The following is a 21,524-nucleotide window of genomic DNA, read 5'->3' on the forward strand; positions in this document are numbered from 1 at the left end:
TTCCATAATCGAGCAGCCCTACAATCAAGCACTTCCAGTGTGACGCTGCATGGCGTCAAATTCACGATGACGACAGCTCACAGATCTCTATCACTGCTGTATAATGACTGACACCCACATCGGGTTTGATAACTGACCTTCAGCTGCCTGGCAGGACGGGTTTTATCCCCAGAGGAAGAGGAGGATTGTGGCGAGTGTGAAGAGGAGTCTGATTTGGAGTCAGAATCTGATGAGGAACCTGAATCTTGCGGCTCAGTGACAGACGCCCTGCCTTTGCTGGCTATCTCCTCTCTCTTGTACTTCTCCTTCTGCAGTTTCTCCTCTTTTCTCTTCTCCTCATCCTGGCGTTTTCTCTCCTTTTCTTTTTCCTCTTCCTGACGTTTTCTCTCTTTTTCTCGCTCTTCTTTCTGACGCAGTTTCTCCTCTTCTTCCAGTCGTTTCCTCTCCTTTTCCTTCTCTTCTTCCAGACGTTTCTTCTCCCTCTCCTGTTCCTGTATCTTCCTTCTTTCTTTCTCCTGCTCCTGGTGTTGCTCTCTCTCCTTTTCTTCCTTCAGTCGCTGCTCTTCCTCCACCTCTCTGTTCTCCTGTTGCCTCTTTTTCTCCAGTTTTTGCAGCGGAGATTCGCTGGAACTGGCAGACGCAGCAGCAGCGGAGCGTGCCTTCTCTCCCGACACATCTGCAGCTGAGGCGGCCTCCACCGCACGGAAAGCCCCCTCTGACTCCATCTTGTGTACAAGCAGAGAGAGGGGCCCTGGCCTGCGCTTCATGAGGGGCTCAGGACTGCTGGAACGAGAGCTTGAGTCAGAGTCTTGCCTCTGCATGGTGGAAGGTGGGAAAGCCGCAGCCCTTGGACCCCGAGCAGCCCCAGGGCCTTCTCCCTCCTGGTCGTCCGGGTCCGGTGGACTCTGCTTGGGAGTATCTGGAAGTGGGAATAGGTCAGGGGGTGGAGAGGGAGGAGGAGTAGGGTGGCGCAGTTGCATTGGCGTGTGTTGAGCCTGTGGTGGTGGGATGTGCTGCGGAGGCTGAAGCTTGCGTTTGGATCTTGCCACTGTTGATGGGACACTGGGGGGCATCTGCTGCGGCTGCGGAGGGGCTCTGTTGCCCCTACGTGCTCCACCAGGACCGGGCCCCCAGTCCTCGTCATCCTCGCTTTCATCATCGCTGCTGTCATCTTCATCGTTGTCCTCGTGGTCGTGTCTTCCCGCTGAGACCCCGGCAGATCGGCTAAGGTGTAGGACAGGATGAGCTGACCCCGGTTCGCTCGGTGCGGTGCCCTCTTTCTCCTGGGCTCGGGACACAGCGGGGGGCAGCCCCTGGCGGTCGGGCTGGCCCAGGACGCGCACTGACAGAGAGGCTACAGCGCGCGGAGGAGAGGGAGCTGGTGGCTCCTTGTGTCCCTGATGAAAGGTGGCTCGCTGCACTCTAGCTGCTGGAGCCTCAAGGGACTCCTGCGGGTGCAGGGTGGGACCGGGGCCCATATCAGGGCCGCATGCCATCAACCCGTGACCCACAACTGAATGCCCTCCTTTCTCCTCTGCCCTGGTCATTGAGGGCTGGGTGGGTATGGAGCGATGCTGCTGGGCAAAAATAATGGGGTCAGTCTGAGAAAATATTTGTTATTTACAGCCGTTAAGCAAGAAGAAGTCATTTCCAGGTTTATAATGACTACACTGTTCAAACAACTAAAGGTTTGACATTATTTTGTGATGTAAAAAGCATCATCTTGGGGAAAAAAAACAGGATTTTCACAACATTATCTGATCAATGTGTAGCAGCTCAGTGTGTCCTGTTCTGACTATTCAATGTGTGGAGGTTACTGACCTTGTCAGAGACATAGGAAGAGCTGTCGTTGTCCTCTGAGTGGTCGTCATCCTCCTCCGGCACTGCTGGGCTCTCTGTCAGAAAGGGACATGAGGCAGGGGTTAAAGGTCAGCACCAGTGCGTGAATTAACACACACGTCCACCGGTTCGACAACCAAGGACTTCTGAATGAAAAGTGTATTTTTATAAACCATTACGGCAGCTTAGTGTGCATTTGTGAGCATGTTCATAAAAACACACATGAAATTAGAAGAGTACAGATGTTTTAACAACATAAATGAGCAGCACAGCGGGAGAGAACGTTTGTGGGAGAGAAAGACACAAAGATTGTTCCGTATCGTTTGTTTTTTGATGTGTGTGTGTGTTCATGTGAATGTTATACCATCTGCCTCTTCATCTTGCTGGGCTTCTCTCTCCAGCCTCTGACGGAGGAGCTCCTGCTGCTTGGCCAGGTACTGCTTTATGAAGCTATTCTGGCTCATCTCCTCACCTATCTACAACACACAAGCACACAAAACAGCGCTTTATTATTTCTCCAGTCCTTACAGAAGCACTGCTAGTAAAACAAAATTGATGCGGCACATTAGACGTTAAAACAAGTGCTTATTAAGAACTGTTTATCCACCTTTGTAGGGAATATTCTGTGGGTTGATCTCGTGCTAATAAAGTACAGGAACTTGTGCATGTCTACAGAACTTCAAAGGTCTTTTCGTACCTGTGAGTTGGGCTGCAACCCGCTGTGAGAGGAAGACGACTTCTGAAGATTTTCCAGCATCAGAGCCTGCAGGGAACAAGGAAGAGGAATTATAGTTATGAAAAGCTAAAGCAGGTATTCTGCAATGGCATTTTTGAAATGAGAAAAATAATGTTTTATTTGTAACAGGACACTTTATATGATGTTTTTGTTATTAATCAGAGTCGTAACATCAGTAATTTACACTCACACATAAAGATTAAAAAAGTCGACAGTTGCAAATACCTTATGTGTCGTCCTGAATCAAATTTAAGTTTATTTAAATTAAAGTGCCCTTAGTGCAGCCTCATTTACACACTTGACAGACTTTGGTTTAGTTGTACGCTGGCCCAACACTTGCCTGTGTGGTATCACTTTGTATGCAAACCACCGGTCTCCAGTCTCCACCTACAGAAACTTTAATGACGGTGGAACTCAATTGTGATTTATAGTAAACTTAGTGTAGTCAATACATTTCCAACAGCAGATATCATTGTCTATGGCACAATACTGTGAGCCGAGATGTGATGTACAAGTTGATATGCATTGTTTAAGGTTCTGCTGTTTTGGATTTAAGTCCTCTGTATTTTTTTTCTGGGAAATATGGGATGTTTAAATCCAGAAAAGTAACATTTAACACACTTTACGTAGAGATGTTCTGCTGGTTTAGTGATTAAGATGCAAACCATACCAACTACACTCCTTTCTCTCAGCCACGTCCACTGTTTTCACAATATAAATAATTACTCCACATTTCAGACAACTACAAACCACTTTTCGTTCAAATAAACAAAATAATAAGTTATTTCCCCACAATTATTGCATTTTTTTATTTTATTTTTGAAAAATAAAATGTACAAAACACCGTAAAATAACACTTAACTAAGTAAAAGAAACGTTTAAAAGATGGAAAAAGAAATGTTTATGCTTTATACTCGATATTTGGTAACATTTTTACTACAGGGGGGGGAGGGGGGGCACTCATAACCTCGGTATTAATAAAAATCCTAGCTCCGGCCCTGAAACCTAAGCTCGTTCATGTGCTGGATGATCCAAAAACAACAACGTCGATAAAAAAAAAAAAAAAAAAACAACTTAAAAACAAAACCGAACAAACAACTCCGCCGGTGAGGCTCGTAAAAATGTGTGTTTACATCGCGACGCGCGTCCCCGTAAACCACCAACACACACACACACACACACGGAGCGCGGTCACGGCCGCGTACTGTACACTATGTGCGGCTGTTCGCTTGCTTACACTCGGCTTAGGCCTCGACTTGACAGGTGCACAGTTCAACTGTGTGCAACACGGTGCACGGCGAGTAGTTGCACGTCAAAGTGTGAACTCCGTCGGTGGGTAGTTTCGTCGTAGCGCCAGTTACAGATAACCGGCGAGAAAACCAGTTGTTTGTGTGTATTAACGTGTGCCGGGCGGTTTATGTGTTCCCGCTTCCCGAAGCCCACACACCGTTACGGCCTCTAACGTTACTGTTAACCCCCACCGTCTCTCGCCTGCTGCTCAACTTGGCCAGACTCGACAGGCGTCCGTGGTTTAAGCGAGAAACTTACCCCTTTCAGTCGTTTAATGAGTGTGTTTTTCTGCCCGCTCTTTGGGAGGTTTCTTTGCTCCAGGGCGGCTTTTAAATCCGCGACTCGGAGCGATTGTAGAGGTTTTCCATCAAGCGTAATATCTTCGTCCGCCATTTTGCTCCCTCCGCTTGTCTAAACTCCCCAACAAGCGTCGCTACGGCTGCTGCTCGGCGTCACAGCTCGGCAGTTTCCGGAAAGGCTCGGTTTGTCCGAATCGCGTAACAGCACTGTGACAGTTGTAAAACATTACTGGGCCAGTTTAGGCCCATAGCAACGCGATTTAAATACAAAAATAAAAGGTTTTTATTTGGAGTTTAAGGTCTGTGGAGTAAAACATGCACTAATTATTTTTGGGCACAGCAAATAGAGACAATAAATAACATTTCTTGACAGATTAATAGTGAAATCAATGATCCAAACGCATTTGTTTAATTGCAAAAGATGTATTTGTGCATTCTGAACAGGAATACAAGACAGACATCAAATGTAGTGTTAAAAGTAAAAGAGATTTAGGTCTTCTTACTGTAGGAGGAAATCAAATATTCACTTCTATACCTCAGCAAATACGGATAACAGACTCAGAACTGAGTTCACATAGTGTAAAAAAACTTTCTTGTACAAAAGAAAATACAGCCGTATCTTTGAACTGTAACATATTTTTCGGAAGCAAAAAACAAAACTTTTGTTCGTTGTAAATTACCCAGAAAAATCACCCCAGGTGAAGGATGTGCATATATAAAATCTGAACAAATTAAAGCCATGCAAACTGGAAAGCAAAGAACAAAAAATTGACAATAATAAATACAGAGTTAAAGGTTACTTGCCGATCATGCTCTCCTCATACATACAGTATAGAGCCTGTTTTGGCAGGCAGGTATTTATTAAGTAATACTTCAAACCCCCACAAGGTGTCACTGCAGCAGAGAAAACGTAAAAGCAGGAAGATAGTAAGAGTATTCTTCAAATAATGATTTAAACTGAGCCAAACAACTGATTATGCAGTGCTCTGGTGATTTGAATCTGAAAAATAAAACTTGAATATAAAGTTAAGAAACATGATTGACGATACAGAAGATAGATCTTAACACTTTTAAGTAGTATAATCAAGCTTTGTAGAGCACCCTAAAGACGAAGCTGGTGTTTACAAGTTAACATTTGTAGTGTACATGTGAGAAACCTCACGTTTGTTTAACGTCCAGTCTTCCAGACTCACATATTGCATCCGATTGACTGGTATACATGAAATGAGAGGTGAGAAAGTAATACAGTGGTCTGAGACAGAAAACAGGTTTTCGTTTTGTTGGATTTGAAACACAAAATTGTCCCATTTCAATCAACAAGTGAGCTGTGCTTGACTTTACCGTTTCTACTAGGGCTAGGCGATATGGTTAAGCTCTAGTACAAATACAGTGAACGGTTTTTTCCACTGCTATTCTTTACATTATTACTGAATTATATGTATATAATACCTGGTCTTAGTGTCTACCGTACGCCGACATGAAACCATCAAAGCAGCTTGCAACATCTTGCAGGAAATAAATTTCAAAGCAATTTAAGCATGCAGATCACAACAAGACGTGTGCAGACAGGTGAGCTCGGTCAACTGGTTTATTATCCATTTCCAGGCTACCACGTGACTGTGGGAGAGAACAGGATGAGGCAATTTTCCCACGCAACTATCATTATTCCCTCTCAAGTCGCTGTATTGATTCTCAGATATTATCTCTGTCTGGTAGGCTTTTGTTTTTCTTCATGAGGTGTGTAAGACTGCATGAATGTAAACTGACATGTGTTGAGAGATGATTCTTGTAATCCTCAGGCAGTGGATTACACGCTGTACTGCAGTTAATCTTTGCTTTTTAGTGGAAATGGGTACTACACAAAACACAACACATACTTGCACAGATTAAGAATGGAAGTCGGGCAAGCTTCCTTCTCCACACCCTATTCCGTTTCTCCCATATTAAGCCCCAAACACTCGATATGCTTCTTCAACAGCCTCAGAATGATAATCACAAAAGGCCTTTCAGGTATCACAGTAAAAAGTAGGCCAGAACCAGGATGTAAGGCCTCCTTCTGTGCTATTTTTGGAATAGGGGGATGGCTAAATAAATAGAGGAGGGAAGGAAGTGGCTATCATATGAGGGGAAGAAAATAGAAGAAAATATGCCAAAACACAATAAAGCAAAGCTCCCAAGATAAGCAGTCCCCACGGACACTCAAAGCCATGGCGGGGCTTAAAATATTCAATAAGTTAACACTCAAAATGACAAGTGTGCCTGGTGTCAAAGTACAGAGGTCAGTATATAAACAAAGGCAAACCAACACACACTTGGAGAACAGGACCAACACAGTCAAAACCCAGCTTAGTAACAGCTGCAGCGAAGGCTAAACACTTGTTCCTGGATTCAACTTCGCTTGCTTCAATCCCATTCGAACGAAAAGGTAACGAGAGATTCTGACAACAAATAAGGCATTTCAAAGAGGGAAAATATACGTGTAGTGTAAACAAAGTTTTTAAGCAAGTGATATGAAATATCATGAAGATATTTCTGCCAGACGCTGGAGCAGAGTGGAGAAGCCAGCTGCTTGCTGAGAGAGCTCAGCCACGCGGTCCACCATCTCCTGGGTGGCGGATACTGACGGGTAGTTTTGTGCAGCGCCCTTTGTTGCAACGACAACTGACTTCAAGGCCTGGCAGAGTCGTCCCCCCGAGGTTGTGATCTTTAGTACAGAGAAGAAATGAAAGCAGGATTAATGCACGTTTTTTTGTCTGTTATTGTCCATTATGACAAAAGCATGTTTGTCCTCCTCAGGACGGTTATGATCTGTGCATTATTTTCTCGGCATACAAGCTGTGTCTCATGACTTCACGCAAATAACATCATACACATACCTTGGCCCGGAGGTCGGCAGAGGAGAGAAGGCGGGAGAGCGTGTCCCCAATGAACACCAGCTTGTGTGCTGTCACTATGAGACTCTTCCCTCTGGCCACGAAAATGCGGGGCGGTTGGTTCCCCTGCACGCTGCTGAAGAGCACATCGATGGCGTCTGCCAGGCAGGAGAGGTGAGCGAGGCTCTGAGAGGAATAAAAGGACAGCAGCTCCGAGTCCTCCAGGGAGAGGGACACGGGTAGAGCGGGTGATGGGGCCAACTGTATGAGGAACGGTGAAATTAGTATTTGTAAAGGAAAGTCATGCCACAGAGTCAAATATGTCACTGCTTTAAATATTGTGTACTATAACATAACAAAATGAATGGAAAGGAACAGAAATAAGAAAAGAAGATAATAAGTGAGGTTTGCTTCTCACTGATGGCCACAGAAGGTGTATAAATGTGTTTACGTAGTATAGGACGTGTGCAGTCAGACAAGTGTTTACAACTAAACTTAAAAGCCAGAGAGAGTCAGACACATACACATGTAGTACGTCAGCCAGTGGCACTGTTAAAGGAATGACTTGAATTAATGCTTTTCTGTCACTTATTGTCCTGAAGTCTCCATTGTATGTAAGGCAAGATTGTGAGGATTCACAAGTGACTTCTTGTTTGACGTCTATGGCGTAAACAAGCAATCGAGCAGGGAGTAGAAAAAATGCAGACTGAGTGATAAAACATGACCTCAGTCTGAAGCAACAGAAGGCGAAACTGACTGAAGAGATAACACAAAACAATACGTGATTGTAAATATTGCTAATGTATGTTGTTACAAGTCAACAGCTGTTGGCCTTGGATTCAAATGAAAGCTTCTGAATGTTACACACACACTGTCTCAATCTCCGTGCACGATGGATGGTGCCATGCCTCATGGAGACAGAAATCAACAGGGGTTAATCTGATATTAAGTCAGGTGGCTTTGGGTAAGCGTAGTAAGCGTAGACTGAAGATAGGTTTTGACCCACATCAGAAGGCAAAGAGCTGCTGCAAGCTGGATTAATGAGTCACTGTGCTCATTAGTAAACAGAGCGCACTGTGAACACAGAGTGAATCAATGACTTATCTGTGCAGACTTGCTGCGTGTTTCTGTACAACAGAAACTGCTCAAGAATGAGGATCGTAGAAGGATTATATATATATATATATATATAAATGTATATATAAATACAGAAGAAGAGACTCACTCTTGGCTCTGCAGTGATAGTTTGAGTTTGTCCGTTCTCAGTCAGGGCGTCAGGAGGTGGCTCGGGTTTACCCTTGTGTGGGAAGGAGAGCATCAGGCAATGTTTACAGATGCATTTTACAATCCATGTTTGGCTGTTTTGTAATGTGCACTCATGATAAGAAAGAATAGATACCAGCAAAGGTACAGAGTTGTTGAAGCACAAAAAACACTAATTGAAAGTAGCCTGCAAAAGTCAGATGTTTCACACAGATGATTCATAACAATAAATTCATTTCATCATGAAAACTAACCTGCAGCTTGACGTATCCGACACTGTCTCCAGTGGGCACTGGGGCAGGGATGGGGGTCAAGCCGATCCCTGCGTACTCATTGCTGGGGTCATCTTCTCCATCATCAGGGCCCACTGTCAGCGTCACCGTCGATGGAGTCGGGGGCAAGGGGAAGGCGGGTTGAGGGGTTGGGGGCAGTGGCCTCTCCTGGATCCAGCTACCTTTACGGGAGCCCATCCCACCTCCTGAAGACTTCCCGTCAGGCACTGGGAGCGCGGGCAATGGCCTGCGGGACAGCGAGTCTTGGGAAGGCAGACGGGGTCGGCCCTGAGCCTGCAAGAGGAGGGCGCTTTCCTCGAGGGACCGCTGGACCAGCAACAAGAGCCCTTCAGATGGAGGATCGTTGCCAACGGCGGACAGCGCCGGCAGAAGGTCCGACAGACGAGCCCACGCCTGCTGAAGAGGTGGCGGGGGATCATCTGAATGACTGGCTTTCCAGGTGGACAGGATTTCCGCCAGCGAGGTGGCTAAATCCCGTGACGACAGAGTGGAGGCCGCGCAGGAGGTTGTGCTCAGCACCGCGTGAACGAGGCTCGAAAGCGAGGCTCTCCACTGCACGTCACCGGAACCGTTACTAGAGACGGAGAGGCGGCGAGTAGAGGTGGAGGAGGATGACAAAGAGTGAGGGAGGACGTCGACAGTCAAAGCAGGCATGTCGTAGATGCCACAGTCGGGCTCCGAGGAGTCCCGGTTATGACCTCCGCCGTTGGCTCGTTTCTCAGGTCCGGGGACGCGATACACTTGTCCAGCATCCTCGCCGGTGAGGCTAGTGGTGGACTCCCCTGGGCCCAGAGGCACACCAGGAAGGGTTGGGACACTGTATACATCGTCGTCAACTTCATCAGGCTGGACATCTGAGGTGGACACATTCAGAGTGATGGTGGGGACGTCATAGACCTACAAGTTGGGGAGAAGACAGAAGGAATGTTTTGAAATTGTGCGTGTTGTTATGATTGTGCGGACAGAGGATCATTTATATGAGCAGGGACACAATGTATTCGTTGTACCATAACACCGTATGAGGTCATTGTGTCAGTGCTGCATGTAAGGCCAGCTTCATCCACAGTAGTGTAGCTACGCAGAGTTTGAAACAATACAGTGTGGTGTGCCGTGAGTTGCGAAGACTTTAAACCTTGCATGTGCATGGGTTATCAGGCTGAATGAATGAAAGTGGGCAGAGACACATTTGTCCTCTTCAACAGCCAAGTGTCAGAGCAATGAGTCTGCAGTCCACATACAGTATCTAAAAGGCGAAGAGGAAAAAAATAATCCGACAGCTGGCAGACATATCCAAGTAACATTAATGGGGGGACCATTGGGGGAAGGGTGCTGGTGGTACTATGGCCTTGACAAGGCCTTGACAGATGGGTGTGACTGAGAGAAAATAGCAGCAGCATTTGGACTGGATAGACAGGCTCCCACAGCAGACAGAGACAGGTGTGGCCTCGCCTTGAAGGGGGGCAGGGACGCAGAAGGATGTTGGTATGTGGGAAGAAATGGTGACAGGGTGTTTGATAGTCATCTCTTGTTAGTGAACCGCTTTACTTGTACAGACATGAAATCAACGGTTTGCTACAGTTCACAGATCATTTTTGGTAAACCATAACTTTCTTTATTCACTAAACCCCTTTTTCTTCGCTGTATGAAAGCTTATACACATGGTAGTTAATAATGTTTTAGATGGTGTTTAAAGCCTTCCCCTCAATTTACAACTTATGGAAGTTATTGTTGTGAGAGGAGATTAAACAGGACAAGATAAACCTAAAAGAAAACTCCCTTTTAGAAAACAGGTTGTTTTACGATCTGTGGTTCAGTAAAGATTGCCAACTGTTGTCTTTACCTCCGTCTCAGAGTCGGTTTGTGGTGGGACATAGCGAGGGGTGTCATAGATGCCATCATTGTCATCAAGGCCCGACGGGACTGGACGCTGCCACCTGCCACTGGGAGGAGTATCATACACCTACCAAGACAACGAAAGCACAAAACCAAATTATGATTCCAGGTCAAAACATGTTGAGGAAACAAGTAAATCCATATGAACCTACACAACATAATACTTTTCTAGGCAGGGCAAATGTTTCAACAGTGCGGTAAGAGAAGCAGCCGTCACATACCTGTTCATCCACGGCATCCGAGTAATCCTGATTTTCTCCCTTTTTGTTCTGCACATTGCGTATTTTCTCCAGGCCATTATGCGTCCTGTCCTCTTTACTCTGAGGAGTTCCCCTCTGTTTGTCCACTTCTTGCTGCAGGCTTGAAGGAGCGACCTGAGCAGTGGGTTTGGGGGCAGCGTTAGAATCAGCTGAGGGTGGCGCTGCTTGTTGTGCATCTTTTCTGGTGACTCCCCTCACAGGAGGTGCCGGTGGAGGAGGTTTGCGAGCAAAATTTGGTGATCCAGGAACCCTGATCTGCCCTGCTCTGACCAGCAAAGGGGACCCTCGGTGAGAGGCCAGGCCGGGTTTTCCCCTGGCAACAGCATTGTTGGGTGACACTCCCTTGAGCAGAGGTCTGGGGGACGCTTGGGCAGGGGATAACTGAGATGGGTGCTGGTGGGCCAAAACTGTAGCTGTCGTCCTGTGAAGGCTCGCTCCCACCGGTGTGGGTGTTTGGTACATCCCTGGTGTGTCCTGGCTCACTTTTGGCTGAGGCGTACTGGGTGATCCACAGACTATGGAGGGGCCGTTAGAGCAGACAGCGGTGGCCACAACTCCTCCCGTTGGGGATTGGTAAACATCGTCACCTGCGAGCGGTGTACCTTTGGGCACCAAGTAACAGTCGTCTGTTGTTAGTGTTTCTCTGGGGACTAGATATGTAGTGTCCTCTGGTTCATCCGCTGCCCTCGGCACTCCAGTGGGGGCGAGGTACACGGACTCTGAGGCCATGAGAGCTCCTGGCTGCCTGGCATGCTGAGCTGCTACAGGCATCGGACTTACTGGAGTCTGGTAAAGTGATCCCGTCACGTCTGTGCCGCGTCCTCTCAGAGAGGGTGAGCGCGGGCGCCCCGCCGCCCCGATGTCCCAGTCAGGCCTGGGCCGCGTGCCGGAGCTGGAGTGCGAGCGTGGGCGCCCACCCTCAACTCTTCGGAGCTCCCCGGGCCTCGAGACCGCTCCAGCTCCCCGTCCCTCGCCCACACCTGGCGGGGAGCGGTACACTCCATCTATGTCCTCTGCGCTGCTGCTGACAGCAGTCCGGGCCAGTGGGGAACCAGGCGACAGGTAGACCGAGTCCTCAACGGAGCCGTGACGGAGGTCTGAGCCTGGGGGTGGGGCAGTCTGGAGGAGTCGGAGGCGGTTGGCAGGGGCAATGCCCTGTCTGCCATGCAGGGAGCAGAGCCACCAGCCCGGACCGCCACCCTGCTCCTGTTCAAGAACCATCAGGATGTCACCCTTCCGGAAAGCCAGCTCCTCCGGGCTCTCTGCCGTGTTGTCGAACAGCGCCTTTGCCAATACAGTCTGAGAAAGAGTGCGACAGAAAGAGTAGGAATCATACACGGGCCCTCTCATTCAGTAAATCACACACCAAATGGGCCACGCGAAAGTAGGTTTTAATCGACAAGAATACATCCACACAAGCGAGTGTCTCACATCTGCACGCCACAAACAACCAACTACATTGACACGGCAACGCCAAGTCAGGAGTATAAAAAGGTTTATTGTTTAGAGCAGTTGAATGGAGAGTGAATAGGAGTGAGTGGGGAAGATCTCGTAAAAAAAAGGTCCGCGCGAGGGGACGAGGGACGGGAAGATGGTGGGTGAACACACACACAGAAAAAAAACAAAATTAAAAAACATAACATCATGACGAATTTGAGATTCACAGCTGTGTCGGTGACGGTGAAGCAGAGAGAAAGAGAGGCACAGTGAGGGAGGATCAATGATCAAATGGACACAAGGGCTTAATGGTAATGAGCGGGATGAGAGGGAGGGGGGAGGGGATGAGAGGCACATCTGTCCCTTGCTGTTTAGGACTTAATTGCCAACCCAAAGCCAGAGAGTCAGGCCCCCTTTTATTTTCCAAACCGACCCCCTGGGGACAACTAGGCTCCACTGCGCCATGTGGGACCCCCTCAGACCAGTAATGGAGGCAATGAGGATCCTGATTAAAACAGATATGGTGAGGCCAATAAACACAAGTAAAAACATTAAATGATACGCTTTTTGTTTCGAGTTATCTTAGACCACACGTGTCCATTATTTTGACACCATCCCAATAAACACACACACACAGATTCATACAAACAAACAAAAGAGACATTTGCTGTACTCACGGAGACAGACATTGTCGCTAGAAGTTAACAGTTATGTCTCTGAGAAACTATAACTCGAGGGGTCCCGGTCAGTCGGGGTCATCCATCTAGATCAGCTGTGGTTCCCGTGGACGTGTGGGTCGCCAGAGACACTGGGTGCAGAGGCACAGCTGGGTCTGGGCAGCACACATCTCCAAGTCCGAGCGCCGCCTCGTCGTCTCCGCCTTCATAAGGATCCTGCAAATCCGCCCAGAAACGCCTTTTTAAATACTCATTTATAATTAAAAAAAAAAAAAAACAAACACACAAAACAACAACACCGACACCAACCTCAACTCACAACGTTACAGGACACACGTGAAATGAAAAGCTGTGGCAGGCAGACAGGCTGGCAACACCTGTCTGTCCTTTCCACGCCCAGTAACGTGACATTGAACGCAACCCGTTCGGCGAAAAAGCTAACGTAAGCTTAGCATCGTGGATAAATAAGCGGGTATCAAACACACGTCTCCTACAGTTCAGCGTGTAGCCGCCGCTCGTTTTAAACGGGGGCTGGTTTGAACAGTGGCTTTCTGAGAGTAACGCCGGCTGTGTTGTCGCGGCCTAGCTCCTAACACTAGCTGGTTGTCTCCCATCGCCTCTCGCTGCTAAAGTTCAGTTCACAACAACAATGGCACCGCCGGGTCTCAGCCGCTACAGCAGACCTAAAAGCCTAAAAGCAGCCTTCATAAAACACTTACCTTCTCCTTTTTTTGTTGTCTCACTGCCGACAAACTTCACATCGGCGTACAGTCCATGATACGTAAAAAAAAAAAAAAAAAAATCACTTCTTTTCAGGCGTGAAAAATCTGTGGCCATCGGCGTTCAATCATCTTCAGCGATGACAACAACATTTAGCCCCGCCTCCTCGGAGGTTTACGTAGTGCGCTGATCTGACAACGTAACGTGCGTGTCGACGCCGCTCTTTAGACCCATCCACCCTCTGTGAGATCGTGTGGCTGCCCGCAGCTCGGAGGACGCTGCCTGTGCGTGATTGGCTGGTTTTTTTTGTGGGTTGCGTTTAAAGACATCCGAATTTGGCAGTTTCCCCCCCCACACCGAAAAGTAAGCTGTAAATTGAGGAAAAACTAAACTAAAACGTGTGCCCGAAAGTGCTGCTATCATCGGACGGTACTGAAAAAAGACTAAATCTATATTCTCTAAACAAATGGCATGGTTGTTTTTTTATGGGCTTGGTTGTACAGCGTTGGGCTGATGGTTGAGGGCTTTTATTTTGACAGCTGTACTCTTACCCGGAAAATACTGTCTGTAGCAGCACTTGGATCGTCGGTAGTCAAAGGTCCAGACCGGTCATTTGACTAATTCTACCTCTGTACAACCTCATTCAATCAATTTTGCATGAACTGCAGGGTGAGATGATGCTCCCGATCACATTTACATGTTTGCATTAGTTGCTTATACAATGTAGCCCACTGCGTAAAAGCTTAAACGTGCATAAAGTTGTCCAAGATCAAATGTTTTATCATTGATTTAGAGTCACCGTGGATCAATACGTGTGTTATTACTTTGAGTGACTATTATAAAAGCGCTTCCCAACTTCTTTCACTATATCTCTCAGCACTCAGCTTGTGCACAGCTGCTGTCAAAGTCCACATGACCTCTGCCCTAGTTACCCAGTGTTTTCTTTAAAAGATATGTGTGGCCATTCTCTGTTCACAGGTGATGTTTAGGAGTGTATTCAGGTGCCTTAGGACCAATCCTGTTGCCAGCCAAAGGACTATGTCTCAAAGCAGCCTTGCTGGAAAGGTAGCCATAGTGACTGCCTCCACAGATGGGTAAGAAATACACGATTAAAGTCTCTACTGGCTTGAAATACACAGAACAGTAAGAAAATGGCAGGTATAGCAATCTACACTAGTTTGTGATCTTATGAACAAAGCCCAGCAGACAAACTCTCTCTATACATATAAATAAGAACATCATGTAACACAGCTACAATACACTGATGATAATAAGAGCTGTTACACACTTGATCCTTTACTGAGATGCTCCTTTCCTCCTCAGAATCGGTCTAGCCGCAGCTCAGGCTCTGGGGAAGAGAGGAGCACACGTGGTGGTGAGCAGCCGACGGCAGGCCAACGTGGACAAGGCTGTGTCACTGCTGAAGAGCCAGAGCATCCAAGTGACTGGGACCACGTGTAATGTTGGCAAGGAAGAAGACAGAGAGAAACTGGTTCAAATGGTGAGTATGTTTTTAATTTGTATCAACCTGTATGTGGTTCTCAGACAAGTTCGAGTTGCATACTCAGTAATTATGAGGTTGTCTGTAATTCATTTGACGCATAAGTTAAATAATTAGTCTCCTTCTGTGTTTGGAATAGACTCTGGATCAGTGCGGGGGCATCGACATCCTGGTATCCAACGCAGCAGTCAACCCTTTCTTTGGAAACATCATGGACTCCACAGAGGACGTCTGGGACAAGGTACACATTACAAATACAACATTACACATAAAGTAACAGTCAGTAAAGAATAAATGAGTGTTCAGATGAGTCTGTGGCTCCAATTATTCGCCCTCCTTTCATTTATTTTAACAGAGGGATCATTTTAGACGTGAAAGTGATATATTTGGTGAGACTGTTCCTTCATTTCTTTCTAGATCCTGTCTATAAATGTGAAATCAGCCTTCCTCATGACGAAGCTAGTGGTGCCTCACATGGTGAAGAGAGGGTGAGTGGCAACTTATCTGACAAGTATTTGTCAGAAATGGGCATAAACCTCTCCGCTGTATATTTGATGCATCTGTATTTTTCTTCCAGAGGGGGGAATGTGGTATTTGTGTCATCGGTGGCAGCATACCAACCAATGCAGGTCAGTGAGAGTATAAGCAGATAGAAAAGATGTATGTGAGTGTTAACTAACTTAGTTTGACTTTGTTTCTTACCATTACGCTGAGCTACACTGAGTCAAGTCCATGAGTCAAGAGTTGTTTTTCCTGTAATACATGCTGTAAAGTAAGACCTGCATTTAAACTAGTGTGTTTGTCTTTAATTACCACCCCACTTTTGTGGACGATCCACTCATTAGACCCGTATATATTTAGCACCAATTTGTAGACTGCCTTGAAGGTAAGGAGACACCATATTTTTAAGGTTTTAACTTAAGGTTAATATTTTGACGACTGGGGATTCTAAAAAGATGAGCTTTTAATCAACAATACATATTTTACATGTTAATATTCATTTAGCTTTACATAGTACTAGCCGTCTGTGGAATAGTGGGTTTTAAATATGTTAAAAACATATGGTTAAAAACATGTTAAATCCACCTGTAAGCTGTAGAAATGATTTTGAGGTGCATTCAACACAAAATCATAGAAACATCCAAACAACAACACAAAAGCAGACTGCGATTCCAAAATAATGTCCATTTATCCTGGTGAAAATTCGAGGTAATATATGTAGACTGCAGGTATTCAGGGGTTTTACGTTTCTTTTAACAGTTGGCTTGTTTTGTTGTAATTCTGTAACACTTGCTGCAGTGTGCATGTGTGTGTGTGTTATGGACACTGTGTCTCTGTCTCTGCAGGCCCTGGGTCCTTACAGTGTGAGTAAGACAGCACTGCTGGGTCTGACCCGGGCGCTGGCTCCCGAGCTGGCTCACAGTAACATAAGAGTCAACTGCGTGGCCCCCGGTGTTATCAAGACCCGCTTCAGCTCTGCGGTGAGGAGGAAAAACACACTGTTTGTGACATACACTCAAATCCTGTGTTCTCATATGTTTTGATGAGCTTACACAATCACATTTGACTTGAGTTGTCTTTCATTTACTCAGTTATGGTCAAACGAAGACATCATGGATGAGTTCAAAAAGCAGCTCAGCATTAAAAGGTACAGCTCACACTCACATGGTCACTAATATACCGTACTAGGCACACATACACACATACAGCATGTTTCACATTTCCTTTTGTTTTTCCCTTTTAGAATTGGAGAGCCGGAGGAAATTGGTGGAGTGATTGCTTTCTTGTGCTCTGAGGAGGCTTCCTACATCACTGGAGAGACCATCACAGTGACTGGAGGGATGGCATGTCGACTCTGAATATCACATTTGCATTTGATTGTGTGTGTGTTCCAGTGTAAATATACAGTATGTCCTGATTATATTTTGATTACCTCCACTACTCATGTGAAGTGCACAGCCAGATTAAAGCTGGACTAGATTAATGCTTAAGAAACCTTAATATCACCTTAATATAACCAATTATTAAAGATTTTGGGGTCTTTTAAGTAAGTGGCTGATGTTTGTTTGTGTGAAGATTTCTAATCAAGATACTGAAATGTGTAAAACATTCCTAAATAACACCACAGACCGGGAATGTCCATTCTGATAGCTGTGATAATAAATGTTATCCTCCGTCTGATAAATAGAAATTAAAAATTACATTTCTAAATAAATGGCTAATAAATTTTTCAGTGGCCTTCAGTCAATGAGTAAAAGCTCCTGGTTGATAGCAGATGTCTGTAAATATAAATATGACTGTTACAGATTATTAATTACAGATTTCAGATCATACATTGCATGAGTTGGACGCCAGGAGCAGTTAAATTACCTTTAACGAGGTGAATGAAATGCAAGATAATGTACAGTGACACATTTTTCTCATACAAAATAAGCCTTTATTAACTGAGTATATTACATATGGCAGATTTAAAATATTTATAAAAGTTACATATACTGGTATAATGCTTTATTAACACTAATGTGATAATTCCCCTCAGGGCTTGTTTTCCATGATGACCTCTTCCTCAAATGTTAAGTCAATCTGATTCAGCTACAGTGAAGTCAACATAATAAAAATAAAAGTCCATCAGCCACAGAGGCTAGTTCATTTGTCCCTGGAGCTGGTGGAGAAAAACCCCCACTCAGCCACAGAGTCCTTTTTTGTGGACACCAGACTTGGCAGCTAAAATCCATTTCATCATCTGTGTTTGCTGCCAGCAGACGACAAGTCCCGCCGTGTCATCCCAGGTTTCCAGTACTCCCTCAGCGTAGGAACGTAAGTGCCGTGTTTAGTCTTGTAGTAGCGCTTAATAAACAGCTGAGGGAGACAGAGTGGGTTAGAAAACACCGCAGACAGAACAAAGTCATCAGTATTTAAAAATGTACTGCGGCTTGTGGCATCTCTTATTTAAAGGTTGTCATATTATATTTATATGAAACCCACCCTACAAACACTTTGCAATGACTGTCAGTGTCTTGGCTTAAAATACTGTGACATGAAACTGCAGACGATAGAGGGATTAAACTACAATCAGGTTACATAAAGACATCCTGGTGAAATCATCTCCACAACAGAATATTCATCAGGATGCATTTCAATGCCAGAGTTCTTGTTTTGTTTATTCTAAATCTCAAATACGTAAGTCTCATACTGAAAAGGGAAATGGACACATTTTCTAGGACTTCCCCTGCCCACAGAAACCCTGTTGTTCTCATGTTTTGAGAATACATACCCTGCCTTTGAAGTTCTTCGTAGCCTCATCCTCAGAATCAGCTACGTAATCTTCACCGTCTCCTGGAAGGACCAACGTCTCTAAACAGAAAAGTAAACACAGTTATACTAAAACCTGTGCAGGTGAGCGTTTTCATTGTTGCTCATCTTTTTTTTAAATTTTATAATTGCCTGAATTCAATTCACATGATTTGTGTAAATCACCTGTGTTCCTCCGTTGCTGAGATGGAGAACTGCTTATACTCGGCAACACAGGATGATTTCTGTCGAGCAGAAACAACATAATTAAACCGTTAAGTTTCAATAGCCGGTCAGTGGTAACCAAGCAGCTTACTGATGTGCTGATGGGCTCTGCTCAGGGGCATTTATAATTTAAAGTCAACCACGTGAGACTGAATTGTAATCTCACTGGTAAAGTTTTTTAAAGTTTCTCTTTATATGACCTGCAATTCTAAGAGGAAAGTATAGAGTACACGTAAATTAAAATCACTACTATTATCTCACAAAGACAGAAAAACCAAATGAAACTGGAAACATTGAACTAATTCAGTTGTTTTTATTGTATTTGTAGTACCACAGTCTACAATGCTAGTGAACGTATCCACAATGTGTAACTTAATCTATTTTATATTTAACATTTTATGTTTAGAATATGATATTCATACATACAAACAGTCAAATTCATCTAAATATGCTCTTGCGAGGTCAATTTAAAATCTCTAGTTCTGCCATGTAACTGCAGGGTTCACTAGTTTAAAAGTAATCATTCATAATTCAATCAAAAAGGAATTTAATCTAAGCTAGTTGACAAACTCCAAAACACACACACTTTTTTTTTTACGCTAGTGGCTGAACACAAACGTGACTTAATGGCTAAGGCTTGCTTTGCCCCATGGGTAACTGTATTTCCATGTCTCTTACTCTTTATCATCCAGGCCAAGAAAATCCGAGTCACGCTTTTGCGGTTGGTTGCTCGCGCTTTTCCGTGTCGGAGCTTTGACCGCCGACTTCTTGCTCCGACTCTGCTGTTTCGTGTCTAAGGATTTTCCTCCTCTACCGGTGCAGTTAGAGCTAACAGAAGTCATTTGCAGCTTTTCAATAACAACTCGAGGTTGGCTGCTCAGACAAGACATAAAAATTGAGCAGAGGGACGGATCCTCAGGCAGGCGCAACTTTTTGACGACCAGCTGCGCCACGCGGGTTTCCAGGACTGCTCTGTTACACTCCTCGTTTCTCGCGTCTTCTTCTGCCCTCTGGTCACCTCGGTCCTGCTCCAGCCTGCTCGCTCCACTTCTAAAACTCTTGCTTAACCTCTTTGCTCCGGGTCTGTTCATGAACACTTCTTCTTCCTCCTCCTCCTCCTCGCTTTCTCTATCATCGGGCTGCTTGCGCTTCATTCCACTGCTTCTTTTTGAGTCGTTCCTCTCGTCCTCTTGTTCTCCGCCGTGTTTAGGATTCTGTCTCTGTTTAACCACGGTGAATTTCAAGTTCTCTTCCAAGTGCTCGTTTGTCTTTTTATTGGTTGACATTAGAGCGGGCACGTCCTCATTAGACATTAGTCCGATAACAGGGGTAATAATGGGTCTTTCGTTTCTTATCTGTGTGCCATCGGACTTGTCCGCAGCGGAATTATTGGCTAGTGTCGGTTGATTTGACGGTACTTTTCCAGAGGGAGCCAGAGAGAGTGAAGCCAGGATTGAGTCTCCCATGTTTGGAGGAAGGGAAGCTGTGAAAAAGAGAAACAACAACATGTGGATAATGAGAATTATTAAGGAATCTAAATCAAAGTCATCCCAAGCAAGAAGTGAAGAAGTGATCTAGTTCTACCTGCAGTCTCCAGATGACCCAGGCAGGTTTGATGTTCAAGCAATATCTTCAGGAGCTGGGGTTGGGTGGCCGCCCGCGCACACTCCTCCAGCACAGGGGGGGCATCGCTGAGCCACGACACGGTCTGGAGACACATTATTGATATACGCCCATTTACTTACATTGATTTTGAGTCCAATTTTGTCAGCAGGTGTCTTTAGATGATGAGCTTTAATAACAAAAAGCACCCACTACCTGAGCCAGGCTGGGAACCGGAAGCAACTGGTCCAGTCGAATCAAAAACTCCCACATCAGCTTCTCCAGCTCCTGGTCGAACTTTGGACCATAATCTACAGGAAACTCCTCCTGTCAGAAGAGAGAGTAAGAATTTGTCAGCTGTTACATTTCTACGTACATCAACTGGGGAATGATCACAACAACGGCGGCTGCGTGGCTGCAAATTAAAACACGACAAGAGAGGGGCTCACCTTGAAGAACTGGTCTCTCTCGGCTGGGTCCGTTAGCAGCGTGCGAACCATCGAATGGAAACTTTCCACTGTTCTCATTATTTTTACGTCCCTCTTCTAGGAGACAAAATAGCAAAAATTACACTCAAACACAGATCTTAGGAACGTTTGCTTTACCGTTATAATCAATCAGGCAATCCTCTATCTGTTTAACTAATTATATCCACATTACTCAGGTTTTTTCCCCCATCTCAGACCAGGTCGTCCCACCTTCTTCATGAGCCACCTTCAGCAGTACCCAAACCTGATAATATCATCTGTATCAAGGCACAGAGTCCAAAATGTTGTGAAGATTCATTCTGTAATTACCTCTAAGCGTTGGTGGCGGCTGTAATGTAGCAATGTGCCGCGGAGCAGAAAGAAAATGCAGTTTTTGTTTGGGGAAAAAAAAAACCTACAAATTGTTGACAGTGCTGAAAATGGAGATGCAAGCTGTTGTGAGATTCTGAATATAATTTACCATAGTAGGAGCGGAGGAGGGCAACAGGGCGGCAGGAGCGCGGATCCTTTCCAGGTGTGGCATTATCACCTTTTCGTCCGGCTGCGTACAGCACAGCTCCAAGATAAACTGAAAAAGAAGACGACAATCAAGCCAGGAATAGAATACCGACACACATCGCTGTCGGAGGAATCATTTATCGTGCTTAACTTTCTTGTTCATTTGTCCTAAAACAGCCAACAGCGCGTATCGCTTCGTACTTAACTGTTATATTAGTAAATCATAACTTTAAGGGTCTCTTTAAGGGAATGTAATGTCTACTCATGTTCTTATCTTTCGCCTCCCTCCAACCTCACAGATCCTCTAATTTTCTCTCACCATCTCCTTTTCTCCAGTGT

The 21,524-nt window shown here is 45.4% G+C and overlaps 4 protein-coding genes across 5 annotated transcripts in view; 1 reads left to right on the forward strand and 3 right to left on the reverse strand.

Annotated features, from left to right (window-relative positions):
* The window catches only part of acin1b (apoptotic chromatin condensation inducer 1b), a 20,060-nt gene extending 15,759 nt beyond the window's left edge, over nucleotides 1-4,301 (reverse strand). The window contains exons 1-5 of the mRNA XM_035675765.1: nucleotides 4,124-4,301; nucleotides 2,537-2,602; nucleotides 2,204-2,315; nucleotides 1,822-1,895; nucleotides 82-1,574 (exon numbers count right to left, since the gene is read on the reverse strand). Coding sequence (XP_035531658.1) covers nucleotides 82-1,574; nucleotides 1,822-1,895; nucleotides 2,204-2,315; nucleotides 2,537-2,602; nucleotides 4,124-4,258 — 1,880 coding nt within the window. The 5' untranslated portion in view covers nucleotides 4,259-4,301. The remainder of the gene's footprint in view (nucleotides 1-81; nucleotides 1,575-1,821; nucleotides 1,896-2,203; nucleotides 2,316-2,536; nucleotides 2,603-4,123) is intronic.
* A 568-nt stretch (nucleotides 4,302-4,869) lies between these two features.
* Nucleotides 4,870-13,716, reverse strand: efs (embryonal Fyn-associated substrate). Of its 2 annotated transcripts, none has more exons than XM_035675353.1 (8): nucleotides 13,580-13,716; nucleotides 12,861-13,076; nucleotides 10,708-12,045; nucleotides 10,434-10,553; nucleotides 8,555-9,490; nucleotides 8,263-8,334; nucleotides 7,041-7,298; nucleotides 4,870-6,868 (listed from the first exon to the last, which is right to left on the reverse strand). In XM_035675353.1, the coding sequence occupies exons 2-8, from the start codon at nucleotides 12,870-12,872 to the stop codon at nucleotides 6,683-6,685; spliced, it is 2,922 nt and encodes a 973-aa protein (XP_035531246.1). In that variant the 5' UTR covers nucleotides 12,873-13,076; nucleotides 13,580-13,716; the 3' UTR covers nucleotides 4,870-6,682. The 2 variants fall into 2 exon arrangements, with proteins under 2 accessions (XP_035531246.1, XP_035531247.1); XM_035675354.1 differs by lacking the exon at nucleotides 13,580-13,716 and adding an exon at nucleotides 13,170-13,481.
* Nucleotides 13,717-14,100: 384 nt separating this feature from the next.
* dhrs4 (dehydrogenase/reductase (SDR family) member 4) lies at nucleotides 14,101-17,128 on the forward strand. Its single transcript, XM_035675614.1, has 9 exons — nucleotides 14,101-14,249; nucleotides 14,559-14,674; nucleotides 14,904-15,081; nucleotides 15,221-15,322; nucleotides 15,499-15,569; nucleotides 15,659-15,710; nucleotides 16,428-16,562; nucleotides 16,674-16,729; nucleotides 16,826-17,128. The coding sequence occupies exons 1-9, from the start codon at nucleotides 14,238-14,240 to the stop codon at nucleotides 16,938-16,940; spliced, it is 837 nt and encodes a 278-aa protein (XP_035531507.1). The 5' UTR covers nucleotides 14,101-14,237; the 3' UTR covers nucleotides 16,941-17,128.
* A 380-nt stretch (nucleotides 17,129-17,508) lies between these two features.
* tinf2 (TERF1 (TRF1)-interacting nuclear factor 2) overlaps nucleotides 17,509-21,524 on the reverse strand; it is a 5,020-nt gene continuing 1,004 nt past the window's right edge. The window contains exons 3-10 of the mRNA XM_035675613.1: nucleotides 21,148-21,255; nucleotides 20,649-20,744; nucleotides 20,416-20,526; nucleotides 20,182-20,305; nucleotides 19,276-20,080; nucleotides 18,559-18,617; nucleotides 18,356-18,435; nucleotides 17,509-17,940 (exon numbers count right to left, since the gene is read on the reverse strand). Of these exons, the coding sequence (XP_035531506.1) occupies nucleotides 17,821-17,940; nucleotides 18,356-18,435; nucleotides 18,559-18,617; nucleotides 19,276-20,080; nucleotides 20,182-20,305; nucleotides 20,416-20,526; nucleotides 20,649-20,744; nucleotides 21,148-21,255 (1,503 nt within the window). The 3' untranslated portion in view covers nucleotides 17,509-17,820. The remainder of the gene's footprint in view (nucleotides 17,941-18,355; nucleotides 18,436-18,558; nucleotides 18,618-19,275; nucleotides 20,081-20,181; nucleotides 20,306-20,415; nucleotides 20,527-20,648; nucleotides 20,745-21,147; nucleotides 21,256-21,524) is intronic.

The sequence above is a fragment of the Morone saxatilis genome, unplaced genomic scaffold (assembly GCF_004916995.1).
Source record: "Morone saxatilis isolate NCDOM2014 unplaced genomic scaffold, NCSU_SB_2.0 Contig4, whole genome shotgun sequence".
Lineage (NCBI taxonomy): Eukaryota > Metazoa > Chordata > Actinopteri > Moronidae > Morone > Morone saxatilis.

Excerpts from the sequence above, each read along its gene's own strand:
- efs (XM_035675353.1), bottom strand. Across the intron at positions 10,554-10,707 it reads CGGATGCCGTGGATGAACAG|GTGTATGATACTCCTCCCAG; the intron begins GTATGTGACGGC and ends TTGTCTTGGTAG. Across the intron at positions 9,491-10,433 it reads AAACCGACTCTGAGACGGAG|GTCTATGACGTCCCCACCAT; the intron begins GTAAAGACAACA and ends CCCAACTTGTAG.
- dhrs4 (XM_035675614.1), top strand. Across the intron at positions 14,675-14,903 it reads GTGACTGCCTCCACAGATGG|AATCGGTCTAGCCGCAGCTC; the intron begins GTAAGAAATACA and ends TTTCCTCCTCAG. Across the intron at positions 15,711-16,427 it reads CAGCATACCAACCAATGCAG|GCCCTGGGTCCTTACAGTGT; the intron begins GTCAGTGAGAGT and ends CTGTCTCTGCAG.